The sequence below is a fragment of the Dicentrarchus labrax genome, unplaced genomic scaffold (assembly GCF_905237075.1).
Source record: "Dicentrarchus labrax unplaced genomic scaffold, dlabrax2021, whole genome shotgun sequence".
Taxonomy (NCBI): domain Eukaryota; kingdom Metazoa; phylum Chordata; class Actinopteri; family Moronidae; genus Dicentrarchus; species Dicentrarchus labrax.
In genome coordinates this window covers 20,272,755-20,296,302 of record NW_026136722.1, presented here as the reverse complement: position 1 = coordinate 20,296,302, position 23,548 = coordinate 20,272,755, and the positions used below count along the sequence as shown (strand labels likewise).

The window sequence follows — 23,548 nt, the reverse complement described above, 5'->3', positions numbered from 1 at the left end:
ACACGCACACATGCTTGCTCAGATTAACCCCTCTGATCCCACTCTAACATTCACACACAACAGGCCAAGCCCATTTACACATAAACGCACAGCTGAAAAGTAAATCCGTACAACCACAACCAAAACTCATCTTGCTGCCTTGAATCTAAATCAACATCATAGTCATTATCATCACAAGTCAACACTCATATCAGACTGATGTGCAGAGCCGCACACACACACACACACACACACACACACACACACACACACACACACACACACACACGTCGTCGGAGTCCGTGGTGGAGATGGACGCTCCGGGTCTGAGTAGTTTGCTCATTTTGTTTTGCCTCTTTATTTGTAAAAAAATCGGATATTGACTTCTGTCTCTTCACTTTCACAGGCAGCCAGCGGTTTGGCAGGTGCCCGCCGTTAGCTCGCGCAATGCTCACACATGACGTAGTTGATAAACAATGCACACTAACTTCAAATTATATTGCAGCAGTCAGTGGGAGTTTTTTATCGGCAGCAGTTGGTGAGAGTGAGTGAAGGTGTGTGGTGACTAGTATTGTTTGGCTCGTAAAAACACAGATACAACTTAGGCTTTTATTCATATAAAATAAGTTTGTCAGAGTACAAAAGTTACCCAGGCCGTGGCCCCCCTGGCCCCCCGGTTCCGCGGTCTATGGTTGACACAATAAACCAACTCCCCTGTGTATGTGCGCAGGCTTGAATGTTCCGCTGAGAGAGCAGCAGCAGCCCGGTCTCGGTTCTGGCGATTTAGCCCTTCCAACAAGTAAATTTGATAGTTGAGGGTGTTCGTGCTGTTCCCTGAAAGAAAGAACAGTACAGGATGTTAAGTATAACAGGTTCCTGCTACATGGGAAATAAGTAAACAGTGTAAACCAAGAAAAGACTATTGTAATTACAAGTTCCAAAACAGGATGACACCCCCTCACCTGAACCTCATACATAATTATTAATAAACAGTAATCTATCATTGAGAGAAATATGTAGACATGAACAACATGAACATTTAGCACAAACCTGGAATGAATCGATTTAAGTGGCAGTGAAACGATTCCAGAGATGTGGAACCCCTGGCACACCGGAATGTATTCAATTGCACTCCTCCCTTGGTGATGCTTCCAGTCTCGGTGTACAGTGCCACACCGGGAGGGTCCTGAATGCACTTCACATGCCGACTTTAGACACGCCAGATGTGCTGCATCCTGACAGTGTCATGGAGAGGAACACCGAGGGCATCTTTCCCCTTGCCACTCATGAGCTCCATGAGCAGCTGATCAAGAAGCCGGATAGATATCTCTTCTCCACGGGTCCTTCTCCTGCAGTGCAGTGCAAGCTCATCTTTTGTGATGTGTCGGTCCAGCTCCCTCTCGGCCAAAGCAGGCCAACCCTGCTGTTTTAGTTGTGCACTCTTGGCCCTTCTCAATTCTGCAATATCAGCTGCATCCCATTCAAAAATGCAGGCTGACATGCGTGCCATGAAAGTGGGGTAAAGCTGATGTGCATCGGTGGTGCATCCGACTGCCAAACGATGCATGAAGTGCCAGATGTCTAAGCAGACAATATTTGGCCACCCACTGAATCTGGCCTTCAGCTTAGTCTCTCCCACCTCCTTGCAGCAGCCAGTGTCCACATAAGGGGCAACAGGAAGATCAACCCCGGCCGCCTGGTACCTGAGGAGATCAGGACGGCTGATTTAGTTTTGCATTTTAAATCCATTCTTAAAACTCACCTCATACAAAAGCATTTTTATAATTCCTTGTTTGTTTATCTGAAGCACTTTGTAACTTCTGTTTTGAAAAATGATATACAAATAATGTTTATTATTATTATTATTATTATTACCTTTTCACCAGGCCTGCAGCCATAAGATCCAATGCTGGACCCTCACTGGCAGTAAGGACACTTATGAGCACCTGACCAACTTCGTTGCCTACAGAAGTGAGCCACTGTGCAGTGCCCTTGGCAGGTCCGGTCAGTTTCTTGGTGATCTGAAAATACAAAAGCCAGTAAGTTTTTTGAGGACTGACTATATATAATATGTGGCAATACAGCTATTCAAATAGTTTTTCTAACCTTTTTAGTGGAATCCATTTTTAAAATGGATCCATATGTTGAAGTAATGTTAGCCTTGATATTCTCCAGCCTGTTGAGGATATCTTGGCTGTACACTACAAGGAGCCACTTGTAGCCGGGCAATACCACAGGTTCTGGGGGCTCCTGGAAAGGTTGTCCCGCACACTCTGCTGTGTACCTAGCAACCCGCTGGAGTCACTCTTCACTGTGGTTCTCTTTTAGTTGGCCAATAATCCGGACCGGACCGTTCCCCAGGCCCTGCTCAAGCAGGAGATGGATAACCCGTATGTCACAGGCATATCTTTGAAAAGTAAATAAATTATTTATACTATATTTCTCCACATTGAACAAAGACATGGTATATGTGTATGTGTGCATGTCGACATGTCATGTACCTGCGTGTAAGGATGACCCTGAACTCAGAGCGGTGTGCCAGGTCCAGCTGCTGGAGAATTGCCTGACCCCACGACAGGTAGCTGGTTCTGCACTTGGTGCAGATCAGGGTCTCCATCACCACGTTGTAATACCGGTCGATATCAAGGACCTGGCGTACCCTCCTGTGCAGACCACCGCTGGTCAGTGGATGCCGAGTGCAAGCAGGACTAGTACAGAGCAGTCGCACCTTCCACAGCCTGTATGGCATCCACAGCAGAAGAGCGTGGGTGAAGAATCTGCTGGGGGTTGGGGCCTGGTGGTATACCACAGATGGCTGTGGAGGGTAATACTACAGCTGAAGGTTGTCAAGCAGCTCCAGCTTTCCACTTGAACCACGCTTGAACAGTGCTGCAGACACCCACTTGTGGTCCTGCTGTGGCATCGTCTTCGGCCTCAGTAGTGGGAGCGCATCAGAATCCTCTGGCTAAAAGGGGTTCTGCTAAGGTAAAAAAAAAAAAAAGACCCTGCCTAAATAAACAGAAGCTGAATAAAAGCATAAAATTATGTAAGCATGTTTAAAGTTAAAATGTCATTTTACCAAGTTCCTCACAACAGCAGGCTCTTCCCCAGGTTGAGGAGGTGCTGGTCGGTCCACAGATGGTGGTAACGGAGGAGCAAGGAAGAAGGTGTCTGGGGATGGGCAAACAGGTGGACGAGGGCAGGGAGATGGATGAGGATGAACATCAAGGGATGGGTAGGTGACTGTGGCTGGAGCTGAACCAGGAACCTCTCGTACCTCTGCAGTGACCTGTACCTATAGAGTTATACAGTTATGAAGAAGTTATTGTGTGTGTTTATATGCTATTATCATACATTTGTATGAAAAGAAAAACTTATCATATTGTCTTTTATGTTCACCTGGGAAGATTTTCTGGTGAGGTTGAGGTTTGGTTTTGCGGCTGTCACACGCTTGCCACCAAACCTTGACCTTTCAAACTTAAAAGAAAATATAAAAATCAACAACAATCACAAGCTTTTGGTAAGTCCAGACAAAACCTCGCCATCACTATATAATAAGGTATTCAAAGGCTTGAATGATTAGTAACATTGGTCATTACAGTTTAAGGTCACACTTACCATTGACAAGCGGGGGATAGTTATTTTAGTCCTTTTGAGGGACTCAGCACATCTCCGGTGTGGGACTGCACTGGGGAGCAGTAAAAGGGGGCACTTGTGGAGCGACAGAGGGTACCTGAAAAATACAGCACACGCATATACAGTCAGTCAGTCAGTCAGTCAGTCAGACAGACAGACAGTCAGTCAGTCAGACAGACAGACAGACAGTCAGACAGACAACTGGCAGACACAGATGGAACGTTAGGTTTACCACAGATGAAGTGTGTGTGCTCTGGCCAGCAGTGCTTGTTGAAGCAGCAGGAGCAGGAGGAACCTGTGGAGTCACAGGAAACACAGTAATCAATATTTGCAGGGTGCATGTACATGTAACTGAAGTTATGTCTAGAGTGTGAATCCACTAAGACGTTTCAACAATCCTTTTGTCTTACTGTAGACGGATGTAAAGAATAATTAACCAGCGATTTTATAAAAACATTACCATCACCTTCTGTGCCTGGTTAGTACCCGTTAGTGCCTGTTGCATGCATATTTGAAAACAATAAATATATTATGTTAGGGTGTTTTGGTTAGTTTAAGCTTCGATTACCTGCTGTAATTTTACCTTATGATAAAAGTAATGCCATTTCTTCTGCAGAGAAACAGACCTGTTGCCTTGATGGGCAAACACAAACGATCCAGGTTGGAGTTAAAACACCGTATTCCGTACCAAATGAAAACACTCCCAGAATAATCACACTCCACAGCTGATACAAGTCTAAAGTCTTATTGCTACAGATGACTGTACCCCACTGTTTCCTGTGTTGAAGAAAAATCATTCAAGTCCAATTCAGGTTTGCTGTTGTGGTGTGTTTAATAAAGCATGCCGGCATCCTGGTGAACTTACATACACAGAGCAGGTCTGAGTCAGTAAGTGGACCCAGAGCAAATGCTGCCACAGGAGACTGTATGAATATACATTTGAGTGCAAAGTAATTTTGAAATAATTTTTTTATTCAGTCCAACTAGTGCTGTTTAAGGATTTCTATATTTTTTAGGCATTGTTAAATGCTTTCTGCAATAATTCATAAAACTACAAGGGGCCTTAAGCAATTAGTTTAACAAGATAGTAGATTAAAACCAAAATCTGGCATTATATTATGTACTTCTCTTTTGTTTCTAGATTGGTTGAAGTAAGAACACTAGCATTTGGCTTTCTCTCTGTTTTCTAGGATGATTTAGTACTACGTAACTACACTGCACGGCGATGTGGAGTCACCTTATCGAATGGAGGGTGCCTGAAAACATAGGAGAAACATATAGAGTTGCTAATGTGCATCCAATGTAAGCAGTCAACTTCACATTGGAAACACATGCATCTATATTTGCAGCTTGTGGATTTAAATGTAGTTACCTTGTGAGTGTGAAATCCACACAAGCACCTCTGTGGCTCTCTCACCAGGGTCCTCTGACCCCTCAGTTGTAGAGGGCACGTTTCTATCTGTAACCATAAAGAATATCTCACTTTCAAAACATGTAAGAGTTAGATCTAGATGTTAAGTTGACTTTTATTTGTATTCATCTGCTCTCTGTCCAAGAAAAAGACGTGTAGCCTACATTTCTATCAAAAATGGTCTAAACAAGAAAAGACAAAAGTAAGTAAAGTGTATTGTGTCAGAGTTTTTGGTTCATCATTTTACCTTATGATAAAGTGCATGCCATCTCTTTTGCCTAGGGGCAGGCCTGTTGCCTGCACTCGTCGGCCAGGAACCTGTAGAGGCAAACGACCTCAGTCGTGACAGCCACTCGCTTTCGTCCATAGCTTTGTGCGTCTTCTTCGATGCCATTTTTCTGAAATATTACAGCAACAATGCACAACTTCAAGCGATTAAAAATGTGTGATACGAAGCAACGGCAAAACAATAGGCTACTGCATTTCTATCGTAGCCTACAACTGCAAAATAAACAACAGTGTACCGCTACAGCAACCGACCAAACTTCTTTATATAGCAAATCTCCTAGCTTACATTAAAATACAATGCAAGGCATAAAAGCACCGAATCAAAGTTTTGGCGGTTAAGTTATAAATGATAAATGTATCAGCATGCGTTACATATAATATAGTTAGCTAGTAAAAGCTCGGAAGCTAACTTAGCTGTAGAGAACCGCTTTCCCCAGCTTACTGCCACAGATAACGTAAGGTAACTGTAGTCCCTCCCTTCAAATTTAGCGATTATACGAGGCGGTGACATAGAAATATGGACTACGCAGCGCGATTGGTTGTCAAAATATGGACTTTGCGAAGTGATTGGCCGTATCTGTGCAGACTAGCGGCTGCCGGGTACCACCACAGCCACCCCAATCAAACTCATTGTAGAGAAACTAAAAAGGTGTAATCAATGAAAAACAATTTGAATAGAATAATAATCATGTACATTTACGGAATACATCACTGTCAGTAATACAGAATCAGAATCAGAACTACTTTAATGATCCCAGGGGGAAATTATTTTTGTTACAAAACTCCAGATATACAAACAACATATTATACAAACAACATCTATTCAGAACAAAATATATATATAATACAATGGAAATCTATGTTGTGTTTAAAATGCATTTACCAAAATAAATGAACAGGACCCAGGATCAAACCCTGTGGTACACCACAATCACAGAAACTTCTTTAGGCTCCCTGTAAAATGTAGAATAGAATTTAAAATTCTCCTCCTCACCTATAAAGCTCTTCATGGTCAGGCCCCTTCATATCTTAAAGAGCTCATAGTACCCTATTACCCCACTAGAACCCTACGTTCTCTGAATGCTGGGCTACTTGTGGTTCCTATAGTCTCTAAAAGTAGAACAGGAGCCAGAGCCTTCAGTTACCAAGCTCCTCTCCTGTGGAACCAGCTTCCAGTTGTGGTTCTGGAGGCAGACACCCTCACCACATTCAAGAGTAGGCTTAAGACATTCCTCTTTGATAAAGCTTATAGTTAGGGCTGGATCAGGTGAGTCCTGAACCATCCCTTAGTTATGCTGCTATAGGCCTAGACTATCGGGGGATTTCCCATGATGCACTGAGCTCCTCCCTTCCTCTCTCTTTCTGCACTCATTCATGTTCCATTAATGCATGTTACTAACTTCACTTCTTCCCCGGAGTTCTTGTGCTTTCTCGTCTCGCAGGTTCTTATCGATCCTGGTGGAGCCTCTTGCCATGGTCCTGCTAGATTGCCATTGCCAATACTGTTGTTGCTGTACACCTGTCTCTCTCTCTCTCTCTCTCTCTCTCTCTCTCTCTCTCTCTCTCTGTCTCTTTCTCTCTCTCACCCCAACTGGTCGAGACGGACGACCACCCACCTAAAGTCGAAGGATCTGTCCTAGGTTTCTGCCTTTTAACAGGCAGTTTTTCCTTGCCCTTGTCGCCAAGGTCTTGCTCATGGTGGTACTGTTGGGTCTCTGTAATTAATGTTATAAAGAGTTCGGTCTAGACCTGCTCTATTTGAAAAGTGTCCTGAGATAACTTCTGTTATGAATTGGCGCTATACAAATAAAATTGAATTGAATTGAATTTAGTAAATATAAAGACAGTAGCAATCAAAACCTGAGTCTGGGTTATCAATCAGTTTATGGAGATACTTGATTAAAACTGTATGATTTGTCAGTAGTGGAGTTAAATATAACAGTAAATATAATTACACACACTCACTAACTTAATACAAAACTAAACTGAAATTGAAAGGATCACACTGACAGGCCTCATTCACAGCCCTGTCTTATATGATTGCAAATCAACAAACAGTCCATCATTTACTGCAGTTCAACCAAAATTGAATTAAAATGTTAAAGACCAGAAACTGTAAAGGTGGACTTCTGCCCAGAACTGTACCCAGCCCAGCTGGTAACAGATCAGCTCAGTATGCTCAGTATATGACTGAATATTTGAGCTATAAAATACTGGACCCAGTCTGACCTGGTAAATGTTGGGAAACAAATAGAAATGTTATAGGAATAAAACAATGTATGATAAATGCACTTTAGATACATAATTCAGGTCACAAATCTATTTATTTAGCTAAAAGTTTTAATGTTGGACACATTGTTGTTCAGTTGTCACATATTACTCATTTTAATTTTCAGTGTTGATTTATTTGTTTCCATGGTGTCTTGTGTTTGAAGCATCATCCAGTTGGTTTGTCATTGATGTGGATTTGCTGCTCATGTGAATCCTCCCACAGTGTTTAATTAGCAGCTGTAACCACAGTGACTCTGATAAAACAGGAATTAGCAGAATCCATCTGATATGAAGCTGTGGTTTGAATACCACTTCCCTCCTCTTTGAAGAGTAGTCAGATATCTGTGTTCAGGTTTTTGTACAGCCTCTTCTACACTTTGTATCACTGTGTTTCTAGAGCACAGTAGTAGAGAGCTGTGTCTGCCAGGGTTAGTTTTCTGATGGTCAGTTCAGTTGATGAACTTGTTGTTTCAGATTCATATCGTTTATTGGGAATATACTCTTGTGTTTTTGCTCCTTTCCAGAGTATAAACTGAGGAGCCTGAAGGTCAGAATGTCTGTACCAATGAAGGTTAGGATCATCATGACTTGACTCAAATCGACATTTGAGTGTGACAGATTCTCCTTCTCTTCCACTGACTTTATCTCCTACAGGAGAGATTGTGTCTCCAGCTATTAGTCCTGGAAAAGTGGAGAAAATGAAGCCATTAGACTAACATTGTTCATGAGGCTGAGAGGAGAAGACAGTGGAAAATATCAAGTGTACAGTGTTACTCTGTGGACAGAAACAGCTCAACTGTTGAGAGATTTCTGCTCTGAACTCCAGTTTCCATCAATCTTTAGAAAAGAATAAAAACATGTTGTGCTTTCTATCTTACCAAAGAAAAGAGCAGCAAGAATAATCCACAGCCAATGTTCCATCTCTACAACAAGGTTTAAATCAACAGGAGAAACTAGCTGATGTTCAACATTCAGTGTGACAATTGTTCTCTTCACAGCAGCAGTTATTATTGACAGAATGGTTGAACACAGTGCAGAAGTAGTGCACCGCCTACTTGATAATGTCGCCCTCTAGTGGAGCTAAAAAGTTGAGTCCAACAGTGTGGAAAAAGGCTTCCAGCAGCTTGTCAGTGTGTCAGCTTGTGTTTTTGTACAGAGACTGTGGGTTTGCTGTCACTGTGGGCCTCACAGCACAGTAGTACAGAGCAGAGTCTGTCACTGCAGCAGAGGAGATCTGCAGATCCATTTGGGTTTTATCCTCACTCACTGTAACTGACAGTCTAGAGACTGGGTTAGACATTAACATTCCTGTTCCTGAGTGAGAGATGAGGAACTCTGGTGGTTTTCCTGGATATTGTCGATACCAGAAGAAATAATCATCGTAACTGGCAGCTTTGTAGTATGTGTAGGACAGAGTAACAGTGCTGTCTTCTAAACTGGACTCTTGTTTCTTCAGTGGAGTGAGTTCTTCACTGCTGACACCTAAAGGAAGACATAACTCTGTTATACAAAGTTGTACAATTCTTTCCATCACTGTATTCAGAAAATATTGGAGTGAAACTTTAAAAAAGTTAAACCTTTGAGAATGACCAGAAATATCAGAGAAAACACACAATGATGCAGTGACAGCATGTTGAATAAAGGTAATGTTTCTGGTTTGTGTATTGAACTCTGCTGAATATGGAAGTTCCTCTCTCTTCTATAGTTCAGTAACAGCTTAGCTCCTCCCTCAATCTCTCCCTCTCCTCTTAGATCTGTATTTTCTTCCTCCTGGTTAACAGACCGGTAGCAGCATTTTCTACCAGCTGGAGGTGGGAAGGCTTTTGTTGTTTATTCTTTTATCACTGGAGTTACATGTGATGATTTAAAGGGTGGATCACACTTTTAAGGTTTGCAAACACAAGAAGGACACAATTTGTTCTCCTTAATGGAGAAAATATTGTTTCATCCCAGTACAACTGAAGTCAGCTGATAATAAAAGGGAACCTCAGCACCACATATTGTATCGGGTTGCTTAACATCAACAAACAGTTTAGAATTATTAGATTTTACCCAGTTTTCAGAGGTTAAGGGGCAAATAAACAGATCTCAGATCTAGAGTCACTCAATTAGTGAATCTGGAACACTTGACATGTAATAAACCAGTTGCCAGAATTACAGAGTTTTAATGGAAAGTACTGTCACATATTTTCATAAAAATGATGGAAACTGATGTTGTGTTGAGAAATATTTAGATCTAAAGAGGAGAGTAACTGTGGTACTTTCTTAAAATAATTATTACGTACATACCTACCTTACATTACAAATTACAAATATTTATTTGAGTTTTACATTTTAAATCAAAAAGTAAAAATCTGTATGAACCCTGTGGTCAACAGTCTGGGGTCAGATCCCATTCATGGGACAGCTACATTAATTATTTTTCCCTTTCCTATGAAAAAGGAACTTTTTTCATTTCATGCACAACCCTGTTGTGATTGTAGTGAATGGTGGGCTGTCACTAAACCTACACAAAACCACAACAGCCACCTCAACAATCTGTAGAAAAAGATACAGCAGGTATGTAAGAAATAAACAATCAGGGATTTGAATTTTTTGGATGCATCTGGAAGACTAGATATTCTGACCTGGCAATGTAACTCAGGTGAATTCTGCAGATTCTTAAAAAACATTGTATGGTCGCCATTGACTGAGAGTCTACAAATTTTGGATTTTTTAAAATTTTTATCTAGGGGCAACATTTAAACTACATGAAAAATGACAGGCCCTAGGATTGATCCCTGTGGTACACCACACGATTTAAGAGCACATATTTGTGATGCGCACACAAATATTTCTTGTTTTAAATATGTGCAATAAAAATTTACAAATGCACAAATTGTCAGGTATTTGCAATTTTCATCAAATACATATTTGGAAGTTGTTACATTGATATATGAATTGTCAAACCCGCATTTGTCTCAGTGCTTTTAATTTGTAAACCTCCCTGCATTTGTGTGTGGATTTTTGAGACTTTCCTGACGTGACTCCGATACACAAATGCATTTTTTCTACAAGGGGGTCGTCTGCAGCCAATCAGATGTCTCACCCCTTTACAGCCAATTACATAATTGAAGAAATGGGGCATAATGTACATGTCCAGCTGAAAGAGAAAGCTAAAGATTTTGAGTGTTTTGCAATGACGTGCAGGACACAGCACAACTGCAGATTTTTATTCAGGGAGTTAATTCAACTTTTGAAGTGTCCGAGGAGCTGGCAGCTCTACAAAGTCTCACGGATACTACGACAGGAGAGGAAATTTTTGTAAAGTACTCCAAACGATGGAAGAGTTGGATTTAGACTGGGCTAAGCTGGCGAGCATCACAACGGACGGTGCTCCGAGTATGGTTGGTGCGTCGCGGGGGCTAGTGGGGCGCATAAAAAGAGAAATGGAGGAACGAGGTCTCACCCCCCCACTACAAGTCCACTGCCTGATTCACCAGCAAGCACTGTGCTGCAAAGTTCTGAAGTGGGAATCTGTCATGAAGGTGGTTGTGTCTTGCTTAAACTTCATCAGAGCAAACGGACTAAAACACAGGCAGTTCCAAGCTTTTCTATCCGAGCTGGAGTCTGCCCATGGAGACGTGCTTTACCACGCTGAAGTCAGATGGTTAAGCCGGGGTAGAGTTTTGAAGCACTTCTACAAGCTGCTACCTGAAATCAACCCCTTTCTCCTGACAAAGGGAAAAACTGTCCCAGAGCTGATCGACACAGAATGGAAATGGGACCTTGCCTTTTTAACAGAAATTTTAAACAGCCTCAATTTACAGCTCCAAGGCCAGGGGAAATTAATCTGTGACATGTATTCCCACGTCAAAGCATTTGAGGTTAAACTGGCGCTGCTTATTGGACAAGTGCAAAAACAAGACTTCACCCATCTCCCTGCTACTCGAAGCCTCTCAGCTGAGGAGCCAGCGGTCCCGTTCCCAACCAAGAAGTGCAAGGACGCACTGGAAACTCTGAGAGCGGAGTTCAGTGTGCGGTTCCGTGAGCTTCATGCCCACGTTAAAGAAATTTGCATATTCCAGAACCCTTTTGCTGCCGACATTAATGACACCCTGCCTTCTCTTCAATTTGAACTGGCTGAGACGCATTCAAGCCCAACTGTCTCATAGAGTACTATGCTTCCCTCCCAAACGAGACTTACCCCAACATCAGAAAGCACGCTATGAAGATGTCCAGTTTTTGGGAGCACATATATCTGTGAGCAAACTTTTTCACGTATGAAGTTGATAAAAAATGCGACAAGATCAAGACTCTCAGATCAACACCTGCATCAGTCTCTGAGACTGGCTGTAACTGGAATGGAACCTGACATCAATCTCCTCACCAGTCAGAAGCAAGCCCACAGCTCACACTGATGTGGTAAGCCTGCTGATTTCAGTAACTATGAATATGAAAAAATGTCAGTATAGTAATGCTCTTTTTATAGGCAACATGTTTCTTGAACAGTGATGTCACAGTCAAAATGAGACTGCAGCATGTCATCTGCTGATGGGCTGCTTGTGTTTTTTTATCTGCCATTCCTGAAGGGCCTGCATGCTTCCAGGACCACCCTAAAGTCAGGAGGAGAGATTGTGGTTGACCGCTCCCACCCTGGAGCCAGGATCCTCATCATCACAGCACAAAAACCTAATCTAAGAGTCATGTAAATACCAAACCAGATCACCTTATATACCTGTTTATTACAATTATTCTGTATTAATGTTATTTCACTGTGGCCTTAGTAAACATACCTGTTAGACGAAATAATATGTTATGCATTGTTAACTCACCTTTATCTGAGAATACAAAATCAGCTCAACAAGATAAGACTACCTGATTCTTACCATTATTCTGTTTTAATATTATTTCACCGTGTGGCCTTAAGAAACAAAGTAACCTGTCAAGACAAAATACTTAACTGTTGTTAACTCACCTTTACTTTACTCTGTACATACAAATTCAGCTCACCTAGATAAGATTACTTCACCTGATTTTTACTATAATTCTGTATTTATGTTATTTCACTACCTGTAAAGACAAAATACCTACCAAATGTTAACTCACCTGTACCTGTTACAAAATCACATCACCTCATTGTTACCTGGCATCAGCTTGTGTTTTCATTTTCTACAAAATAAAAGGAGTATCTGTGGTACTTCAAATAAGACTTTCTATTACTTTTTTTGCAGACCAACAGGTGGTGCCAAGGCCCAGCGAAGGGCAGCTGCAAAAAAATTATCATTATAATCTCCACAATAATACTGGTTGTCACTTTGGCCCATATCATTTCCTGTTATAGACTGACCCCGGCCCCCCATCACAGAAAGGAAAGTTGATGTGGACCCCGCCGAAAAAAGTTTGGGGACCCCTGATTTAGAACATCTCTCTTCTCAAAGACTGTATTGACCACTCTGGATGTGTATTGCCACCGTGTTGGTGCCACTCGAGGGGAGATGCCGCTGGCAGATTTCGTCCAGTATTTGCGTGCACCGAGGCGATCTAGAAAAAAATGCAGCAAGGCCATTGAGGTGGGCGAAAAACTTCTTGCATTCTTTAAGCTTTGAGGCCCCCTGAGTCAGTACTAAATTGAGCCGATGTGCATAGCAGTGTATGAATAAAGCCAAGGGTGATCTCTCCTTAATTTTAGCCTGTACCCCATTTAATCCAGAAGACAATGACCGCTGCACCACCATAACACTGTGCCACGACTTTACCCACACATTCATTTTCCACCAAAAATCAGATGATAAGACCTGCAATGTCATCGGCTCGCTTCCCACTGGTAACATCTTCAAATCTGACCAACCGCTCCACACCTGTGCCCGTTACGTAACGCAGGACCAGTGCGAGCTGCGCTGCGTTACTCGCGTCTGTCGTCTCATCCACCATAACAGAGACAAACGGTGCTTCATTAACTTCCCTTCTGATCTCTTCTCCCATCACTTCAGCAATAGCAGTGATCAGGTCCTTTTGTATTTTGCCCGACGTCCCACTAAACACTTTATTAGTGGACAGGTGGTAATGTAGATCCGTGTTGCTCTCAGCAATGAGAGAAAGAAGCTCCACATAGTTTCCTCTGTTTGTGGATCCAGTGCTTTCATCGTGTCCCTGAAATTAAAGTTCCTGCTTGCCCCAAAAAAATAACACGGTTTATCAGTCTTTTTAGGATTTCCCTATTTTTCTTCACCTTTTCGTTGTGGAGCTCCGTTTCCCTGCGCACTTGCTCGCTCAGCTGTTGATCCACTCTGGTTTCCCCAAAAGTTTTGGAAAGCACCGTTGCTTATAAGTGTCCGGGGTACCGCTCGTAGTTAGTGGACTGAAAGTGGCGGACAAATCCTTTTCCCGGTTGTGACAGGCTTGCTAGCTTCGGAGTTGCCCGACCTTTCTCAACGATGTCCAGCTTTTCTTGAAAAGTCCATCTTGAAAATGGCTGTGACAATATATCTGCAACCAAATCCATTTCTTCTCCGTTTATACTTGCTCGTTTAGTTCGCTACAAAATGCAGTTTGCTAGCTCTGGCTAGTACGCTCTCTGACTATCCAATCAAAGGGTGTGAATACGCTGACGTCACCGTACGCCTGCTAGAGGGCCTCGGTGTCGCCAACTCAAAATCTACAACAATTTGATCAACACTTATTTTATGCTACAGGGCCCGCAGACCTGATTGTGAAGGCCTCCAGGCAGATTGTTTTGACCCTGGCAACAAATGATGGCTGAAATGTGATTGGTTAAATGCTTTAATGTGAAAATACACGTTTGGAAGCAGCTCAACCAGAGGAAAAGCTATGAAAGGAAGCAGACAGACCATTTGGAATTATTTAATAATAATTATAAAAAATATATAATTATTATATAAGTATTCATGGACAAAATGTAATTATTTATATATTTTTATAATTTACTATCAGTCTGTGATCAGATATTTCTTAGGCCAGCAGAGAAGGCCTTGCAGGCCCTGACAGCCTAACACTGAGCTCAATATGATAGTTAACCTGCAATTTTGAATGTCACATCAGCATTTGCTGTTACATTCAATTATGATTAGTTATTGTTTACATAAATAATATCCCTAAACTATCCCTATATCCCAAAACCTCATTGTTATCAGAGTTTCTATGGTATGATACAGCAAGCATTTTCTGTTCTGTGTTTTATCTTTAGTTCACTACACAGAATCCACACTGTATCATCACATGGCATTGAAGTTTAACAGTGTGTGAGTCCCTCTAGTGGATGTTGTGGAGTATTCTGTTGTCTTTGCTCCAAAGGTTTTTGTACAGAGTTTTGGTGTTTCCTGTCACTGTGGGCCGCAGAGCACAGTAGTACACAGCAGAGTCAGACAGCTGAAGCTTCTGGATCTTCAGAGGAACTGATGTCTTGTTGATTGTAGCATCAATTCTGTCTTCCTCTGTTGGATAATCTTTTTTTCCAGAGTAACGTTGCAGTATAAACTTGGGGACATTATTTAGTTCTTGTTTGTACCAGAACAAATAGGAATATGTTGCAGTGGACCCAAATGTACATCCAAGTGTAACTGTCTCTCCTTCAGTAGCAATGACATCTCCTGGTGGCTGGGTCACTCTGTCTTCTCCTTTACACTCTGGGGAAGAAGAGAACATGCAGAGGAAGAGATGAATCAATAAAGATGATTGATTAAAGGAGAACAATCAGTAGGTTTAAAGAGTTACCTAGCCAGAGAGTCAGAATCAGGATGTTTCTCAGCCAGTGTTTCATGTCTGCAGTGAGAGGGGAGGAGAGAGAGGAAGAACATTGATACTCTGATGGATCTGGGCCTTCACATCATTGGTCCTTCCTCTTTATCATCTGTTGAGGAACTCTCAACATTTACATCTCATTTATATTCAGCAGTGAAATATCTCAGAAACTGCTGAATGGATTGTCATGAGCTTTTATCCAGATATTCATGGTTGTCATTATATTTGGTTCATTCATGTTCCCCTCAGGATGAATTGTAAGAACTTTGGTGATCCTCTGACCTTTAATCAGTATTTAATTAGTCCCATACTTTGGTTTATGACCAAATACCAACAAGATTAATGACATAGCTGAAGTTGATATGAGGATGCAGCAGTTCTAGTCAGTAAGATCCAGTGGGTGTCTTTCACTCTTAAAGTATTTTAGATATAAAATTCCTTGGAATATGTTTCTGTACACAACAAGGACTATGGATTTGGTCCATATCAGTGTAATATCCAGACTATATGCCATTGGCAACATTGTATTTAAGCCAGTTTTCACATTTTTAGGGGAAAAATGAGCATCACCATGTGACCTGTGGACAAGATGGCTATGTACTACTTTGAAACTAACACATTCATACACATTCACACACTGATGCACAGCATCAGGAGCAATTTGGGGTTCAGTATTTTGCTCAAGGATACTCCAACATGTTGCGCAAGGAGCCGTGGATCGAACCAACAACCTTCCTATTAGTGGACGACTCTGCCTCTGAGACACAGCCGCCCTATAAGAACTTTCTACTCAAGTTGGAAAAAAAGGAAAAAGCGTTCCAGCACAGGTATCACAGAGTCTTTGGAGGAAACCTTGGCACTCCAAGAGGATTGAAATAGAAGAGACAACATCTGCATCATTAACCGACCAGAATCAAAAATGTAAAGGCACACAGAATTGGGCCTGAATGCACCACCGGAGATTAACATATTAAATGGTATAATTTTTAATTATTCCTCTTTTATTACCAGGCTCCTTAAAACTGAACTGGACTGCATAGAGGGCATAGACTAAATCATTTACCTAGATTTTTTTCCCATCTGATTAACGCTGCCTAGGAAGGTATAGGTGCCTATAATGGGACTTTATTTCTCTTAGAAGATTTAAGCAAGGGAGCCTTATATTATTTAAACCCTTCTTCAAAAAGAAGAACACATATGTCCAAACAATCATAAAATCATAAACCTTTTTAAATCTCTTAAATGGGAGAGGAGCAGTGGCAAAGGTTTAAGCCCCCTTTCTCATAGTCAGGTGTCTATATTAGGTTTAAGCCCCCTTTCTCATAGTCAGGTGTCTATATTAGGTTTAAGCCCCCCTTTCTCATAGTCAGGTGTCTATATTATCAGGTGTCTATATTACCCCCCAAGGGGGGGTTACTTTACTGTGGTTTTTTTTTTCCTTTTGGGGCTTGGCAACCGGCGGTTGGGGAATAAGATCTCTATATTTCTTAAATGAAAATGTTTTCATCTTGCCAACATAACAAACAGTTCCTGCAATAACTACAGTACAGACGTCTGACCTGCATCTACAGCACTGGCCCATGGTTGAATCAAGGGTGGATGAAAATTCCTCCTTAAACGTGTCCTCAGTTTTCCCTGTGCCAACCTTGAAACGGCTCAGTATGAATTTGGGGCTGTTGTTTCCATCCTGTTTGTACCAGAAGAGATAATCATTTGATGAACTGCTGTTATATTGACAGTCAAGTGTTACTTCCTCTCCTTCAGTCGCAGTCACATCTCCTTTTGGTTGCAGCACGTTGTCTCTTTGTGCTCTGCATTCTGTAAAACAGCAACAAACAGGATCAGTGTGCTGTTAAAGAATCATGTCAATGTTGGATTGATATCACAGAAACAGAGTTGTGTTCATACCAAGGCACAGAGCAGCCAGCAACACTGAGATGAACAGAGGCTGCGTCATATCTGCAGTGTTGAGTAACTGTGAGCTACAGCAAGTAGAAAGAAGGCTGTGATCTCTCTGTTTAGTCTTCATCAACACTAAGTTGGTGGATTAGAAGGAGGAGCCTGATCACACTGACAGGCCTCATTCACAGCCCTGTCTTATATGATTACAAATCAACAAACAGTCCATCATTTACTGCAGTTCAATCAGATGGAAAACAAAACTGAATAAAAATGTTAAAGACCAGAAACTGTAAAGGTGGACTTCTGCTGAGAAATATTCAGACTGTACCCAGCCCAGCTGGTAACAGATCAGCTCTGTATGCTCAGTATATGACTGAATATTTGAGCTATAAAATACTGGACCCAGTCTGACCTGGTAAATGTTGGGAACAAATAGAAATTTTATGGGAATAAAACAATGTATGATAAATGCACTTTAGATACATAATTCAGGTCACAAATCTATTTATTTAGCTAAAAGTTTTAATGTTAGACACGTTGTTGTTCAGATGTCACATATTACTCATTTTAATTTTCAGTGTTGATTTATTTGTTTCCATGGTGTCTTGTGTTTGAAGCATCATCCAGTTGGTTTGTCATTGATGTGGATTTGCTGCTCATGTGAATCCTCCCACAGTGTTTCATTAGCAGCTGTAACCACAGTGACTCTGATAAAACAGGAATTAGCAGAATCCATCTGATATGAAGCTGTGGTTTGAATACCACTTCCCTCCTCTTTGAAGAGTAGTCAGATATCTGTGTTCAGGTTTTTGTACAGCCTCTTCTACACTTTGTATCACTGTGTTTCTAGAGCACAGTAGTAGAGAGCTGTGTCTGCCAGGGTTAGTTTTCTGATGGTCAGTTCAGTTGATGAATCTGTTGTTTTAGATTCATATCGTTTATCTGGAATATATTCAGCTGAAGATCCTTTTGCTCCTTTCAAGAGTATAAACTGAGGAGCCTGAAGGTCAGAATGTCTGTACCAGTAAAGCCAAATATTGCTGACAGTTGTCTGATATCGACATCTGAGTGTGACAGATTCTCCTTCTCTTCCACTGACTTTATCTCCTACAGGAGAGATTGTGTCTCCAGCTATTAGTCCTGGAAAAAGTGGAGAAAATGAAGCCATTAGACTAACATTGTTCATGAGGCTGAGAGGAGAAGACAGTGGAAAATATCAAGTGTACAGTGTTACTCTGTGGACAGAAACAGCTCAACTGTTGAGAGATTTCTGCTCTGAACTCCAGTTTCCATCAATCTTTAGAAAAGAATAAAAACATGTTGTGCTTTCTATCTTACCAAAGAAAAGAGCAGCAAGAATAATCCACAGCCAATGTTCCATCTCTACAACAAGGTTTAAATCAACAGGAGAAACTAGCTGATGTTCAACATTCAGTGTGACAATTGTTCTCTTCACAGCAGCAGTTATTATTGACAGAATGGTTGAACACAGTGCAGAAGTAGTGCACCGCCTACTTGATAATGTCGCCCTCTAGTGGAGCTAAAAAGTTGAGTCCAACAGTGTGGAAAAAAGGCTTCCAGCAGCTTGTCAGTGTGTCAGCTTGTGTTTTTGTACAGAGACTGTGGGTTTGCTGTCACTGTGGGCCTCACAGCACAGTAGTACAGAGCAGAGTCTGTCACTGCAGCAGAGGAGATCTGCAGATCCATTTGGGTTTTATCCTCACTCACTGTAACTGACAGTCCAGAGACTGGATTATTTAATATTCTCCCTGTTCCCAAGTGAAAGACGAGGAACTCTGGTGGTTTTCCTGGATATTGTCGATACCAGAAGAAATAATCAGTGCCATCAGCTTGTTTGTAGTATTTGTAGGACAGAGTAACAGTGCTGTCTTCTAAACTGGACTCTTGTTTCTTGACTGCAGTGAGTTCTTCACAGCTGACACCTAAAGGAAGAGATAACTCTGTAACTTTATGATCTAAAGGTTTTTATCAATGAAGCTCTTTTAATGTTAATGATCTCACCTACCTCTTATTGTGAGCAGAAACAAAGTCACAAACAGACTGAAGTTCACTGACAGCATCTTAAAGATAAAGACAATCTGTCTGTTTTTTGGATGAAACACCACTGTGAAAGTTTCTGTCTTTTCTGTACTTGAGTCTCAGTTTTGCTCCTCCCTTAATCCCTCCCTCCTTCCTCTCACAACTCTGACAAATAGTGTGTTTGTCACTGCTGTGCTGCTGTTATTCACTAAATGCCATCATTTCCATCAGGTAACAAGTAGCTGATAAGGTCACACTGATTGACACTTTACAGCACGTGAAGGTCCTGACTGAGTTCAATCTTTAAACCTACTATAATTAACTTTTAACTGGTTATAAAACAGTCCATGTTTAAGACTGACATATCTATATGATGAACATAAGCATACAAGACCTGCAGTGATTAGATTGATTCATTCTACATGTAAAATTGTTAATTCCTGCCACTGGGTCAGATTAAATCAGATTTCAATTAAAATCATTTCAATGAAACTCTACTGCTTTTGTCCACAGGCGCCAACAGAGTCTACAAAGAATAAAATGTCCTTGTTACTTTAATCAGATGATAAACTACTCTTCAATTACAGTAGACACACATCCATTACTTATTAAACACTCAAACAGTGTTATTCACATGACACATAACTTGAATTGAATTGAAAATAAATCACCTACAATGTTGATTTTCAGCTCCAAAGAGGAAGATTGTTTGCTTCTTTCATATTCAGAAATACATTTTGTATGCTTTAAGTCAGCTGATAATGAAAGATAAGTGTCAAACATTATACCCAGACTATGAATGCTGAGTTTAACATCAACAGACAGCATATTTGCTCTCACCTGCTTTACAGGATTTTGTGGGAAATTAAAATCTAGATAAACTCAATTGTACGATGATCTGAAACACCAGCTCTTCACATGTTTTATACCATGGTCGGAGTGAATACTGGATTCTGATTGGCTGCTGGATGTCCATTAATTCCTGATGTAGGACACTTAACTGCCCCTCTGAACTTATTGATACTTTATATTAGTGATCCTCCCACATCCCATATGCTATTCAGCTCACTACTTCAGACTGCAACCGTCAGTCCACAGGACCTCTTGTTGGTGAAAATCTTGATTTGATTTGGGGACAATGACATGGCTGATAGCTAGCTAGGCTTGTGTTTAAACATACTGTCATGTTAAATTCAATGTTTGTTGACCGTACACAATGTTACTGAGAATCTTGCTATCATAATGTCAGCTCTCTGTCTCATAGCTGAGCCAAAGCGCTCTCTGTGTCATGATCCGTTCCTGGCTTTCCGTCCTACTGCCAGTTCTGCCAGTACTTTTCCTGTTCACCTGCCTGCCACTCTCACCTCATCAGTGCAACCACCTTCACCTGTGTTCCCTCACCTGGTTTAAACCCACTCTGTTCACTCAGTCTCTGCCAGATTGTCTTTAGCAGCATGCAAAGCTCTCTCGCAGTATTTTCCGGATTGCTTCCTTGGTTTCGACCCTGCTTGTCCTTGACCCGTCCTCATCGTCCCTGCCCAGGTAACCTGAACTGCCCTTCTGTCCCTGACCCCTCTGCCTGCTCATCCCTCGTCTGTCTCCAGTTGCTTGGATTCACTCCCTGGAGATCTCTACTAGAAAGTCAGACTGTTTTCCTTTGTGGATTGTTCCTGTGTACTTGCTGTGGATTTTACGACCCTGCTTGGTCAATAAACTGTCGAACTTTGCCAACGCTGGTCTCAGTCTGTGCTGTTCTTGGGTCCAATCTCACGCCCATTACAGTACAATCTGGCCAAAAATGGACCCAGCTCAGATTGACGACCGGATTTCTCGGATGGAGGACATGTTAAATCAGCTGATTGCTGCCTCTGCGGCTGCCTCAGCAGAGAATCGGCGGGGCCTGGCACAGGTGCGGGATGAAATGGCGAACATCCACACCCGCACCCAGGTTCTGGAGCAATCACCGGCTTTGCTGGAGGCCGGATCTTCTTCACCGGCTTCGGCAAGCGCTGCTGCTCCGCCACCCGTCTCAGCAGGAGTTGGTGCTCCTCTCCCTTCGCCCCGTGAACCTAATGTGGGAGCACCTGAGCGTTATGATGGCGATCCTGTCACCTGTAACGCCTTTCTCTGCAACTGCTCCATCATCTTTTCCCTGCAGCCGCTCACCTTTTCCTCCGAGGAAGCCAGGGTGGCTTATACTATTAACCATCTCACTGGGCGGGCGCGAGGGGGAACTCTGCCTGCCACTCTTTCCAGTCCTTTGCCAACAAGCTCAGGAGGGTCTTCGGAACCGGATCTCTGGGGGCCGACGCTGGACGAGAGTTGTTGGCTCTGGTCCAGGGGAGCCGCTCAGTCACTCAGTCAGGATTATGCCATAGACTTCCGCACCAAGGCCCCCATGTGTGACTGGAACCCGGCCGCTCTCCGTGATGTCTTTATGCGGGGGCTGGCTGGGTACATGAAAGATGAACTTGTAGCTTATGAACTGCCGTCTACCCTGGAGGGTCTTATTGAGCTCGCCACCCGTCTCGACCTGCGCATCCGGGCTCGCAGGAGGGAGAGACGCTCTGTGTTCCAGTCACGTTCTGCCCGGCCACACAGCTCCCTTCATTCCAAGTCTCCCGTAACTCCTGCCTCCTCCTCGTTAGCCTCAACCGCTCCTGTAAGTGTGGAAGATCCTGAGCCTATGCAGTTGGGTCACACCCGCCTCTCACTTGAAGAGAGGGAGAGAAGGCAGAGACTGAACCTTTGTATGTACTGCGGCCAGCCAGGACACTTTGTCAGCCGGTGTCCAGTAAAAGCCAGAGCTCACCAGTGAACGAAGGCATACTGGTGAGCTCCATCCTTGGTCCTGCCTCCCCTAAAAGGCCCAGCCTCACTGGTGAGTTCCTGCTGCCTTCTGGCTCCCACTCCATCGCCGTCCTCGTCGATTCAGAGGCCGACGAGAGCATTATGGACCAGGCCCTCGCTCTCCGGCTTGGTCTCCGCCCAGAGAAACTGTCATTGCCCATCTCAGCCAGCGCCCTGGATGGACATGTGCTGGGGAGGGTTACATCACAAACCAACCCTGTGCGCATGCTCCTGCCGGGGGCCACAGTGAGACCATCCAGTTCCTGCTCCTGTCTACACCAAGCCAGCCTGTCATCCTGGGGTATCCCTGGCTTCGCAGGCACAACCCCAACATTGATTGGACTACCTGTTCCATCCAGAAGTGGGGAGAGACCTGCCAGCGGACCTGCCTCAGGATACCATCGCTGTCATCTGCTTCTCCTGTTCCTGCTCCAGCCCCAGATCTCATCGGAGTTCCAGCAGCTTATCATGACCTGAGAGAGGTGTTCAATAAAGCTAAGGCCACCTCTCTGCCACCTCACCGCCCCTATGACTGTGCCATAGACCTACTCCCGGGCACTTCGCCTCCCAAAGGACGCTTGTACTCTCTCTCTGCTCCTGAGACAAAGGCCATGGAGGAGTACATACAAGACTCCTTAGCGGCAGGGATCATCCGTCCTTCCTCTTCACCTGCTGGTGCAGGGTTTTTCTTTGTGGATAAGAAGGACAAGTCTCTGCGGCCCTGTATAGACTATCGTGGACTTAATGACTTTACAGTTAAGAACCGCTACCCCCTCCCACTCCTCTCCACAGCCTTTGAACTGCTGCAGGGGGCAACAGTGTTCTCCAAGCTCGACTTGAGGAATGCTTATCATCTGGTTCGCATCCGGGAGGGAGATGAGTGGAAGACGGCCTTCAACACACCAACTGGACATTATGAATACCTGGTGATGCCCTTTGGTTTGACCAACACCCCGGCTGTCTTCCAAACTTTGGTCAACGACCTGCTCCGGGATATGCTAAACAAGTTTGTCTTTGTTTACCTGGATGATATCCTGATTTTTTTCTCGTAACCAGGGGGAGCATGTCACTCATGTCAGATCTGTCCTCCGCCGCCTCCTGGACAATTCCCTGTATGTCAAGACAGAGAAATGTAAATTTCATGTACCCTCAGTCTCCTTCCTGGGATACATCATTGCCAAGGACTGCTTGCAGATGGATCCAGCTAAGGTCTCTGCAGTGACCTCCTGGCCAGTTCCGGAGACACGCAAGCAACTGCAGCGTTTCCTGGGGTTTGCCAATTTCTACCGGCGTTTCATCAGAGGTTTCAGCTCCATTGCCTCTCCCCTCTCGGCCCTCACCTCATCCAAGACATCCTTCCGCTGGACTGACGAAGCACAAGGCGCCTTTGACACCCTCAAGACTGCTCCCATCCTCCAGATCCCCGACCCG

At 43.0% G+C, this 23,548-nt stretch overlaps 1 gene segment (V, D, J or C); it reads right to left on the bottom strand.

The window, feature by feature from the left end:
- Positions 1-15,061: 15,061 nt before the first annotated feature.
- On the bottom strand, positions 15,062-17,478 carry LOC127356492 (T cell receptor alpha variable 38-2/delta variable 8-like). The segment is given in 4 exon segments: positions 15,062-15,210; positions 15,299-15,346; positions 16,885-17,143; positions 17,234-17,478. Coding segments are annotated over 4 exon segments (435 nt in total).
- Positions 17,479-23,548: the final 6,070 nt, after the last annotated feature.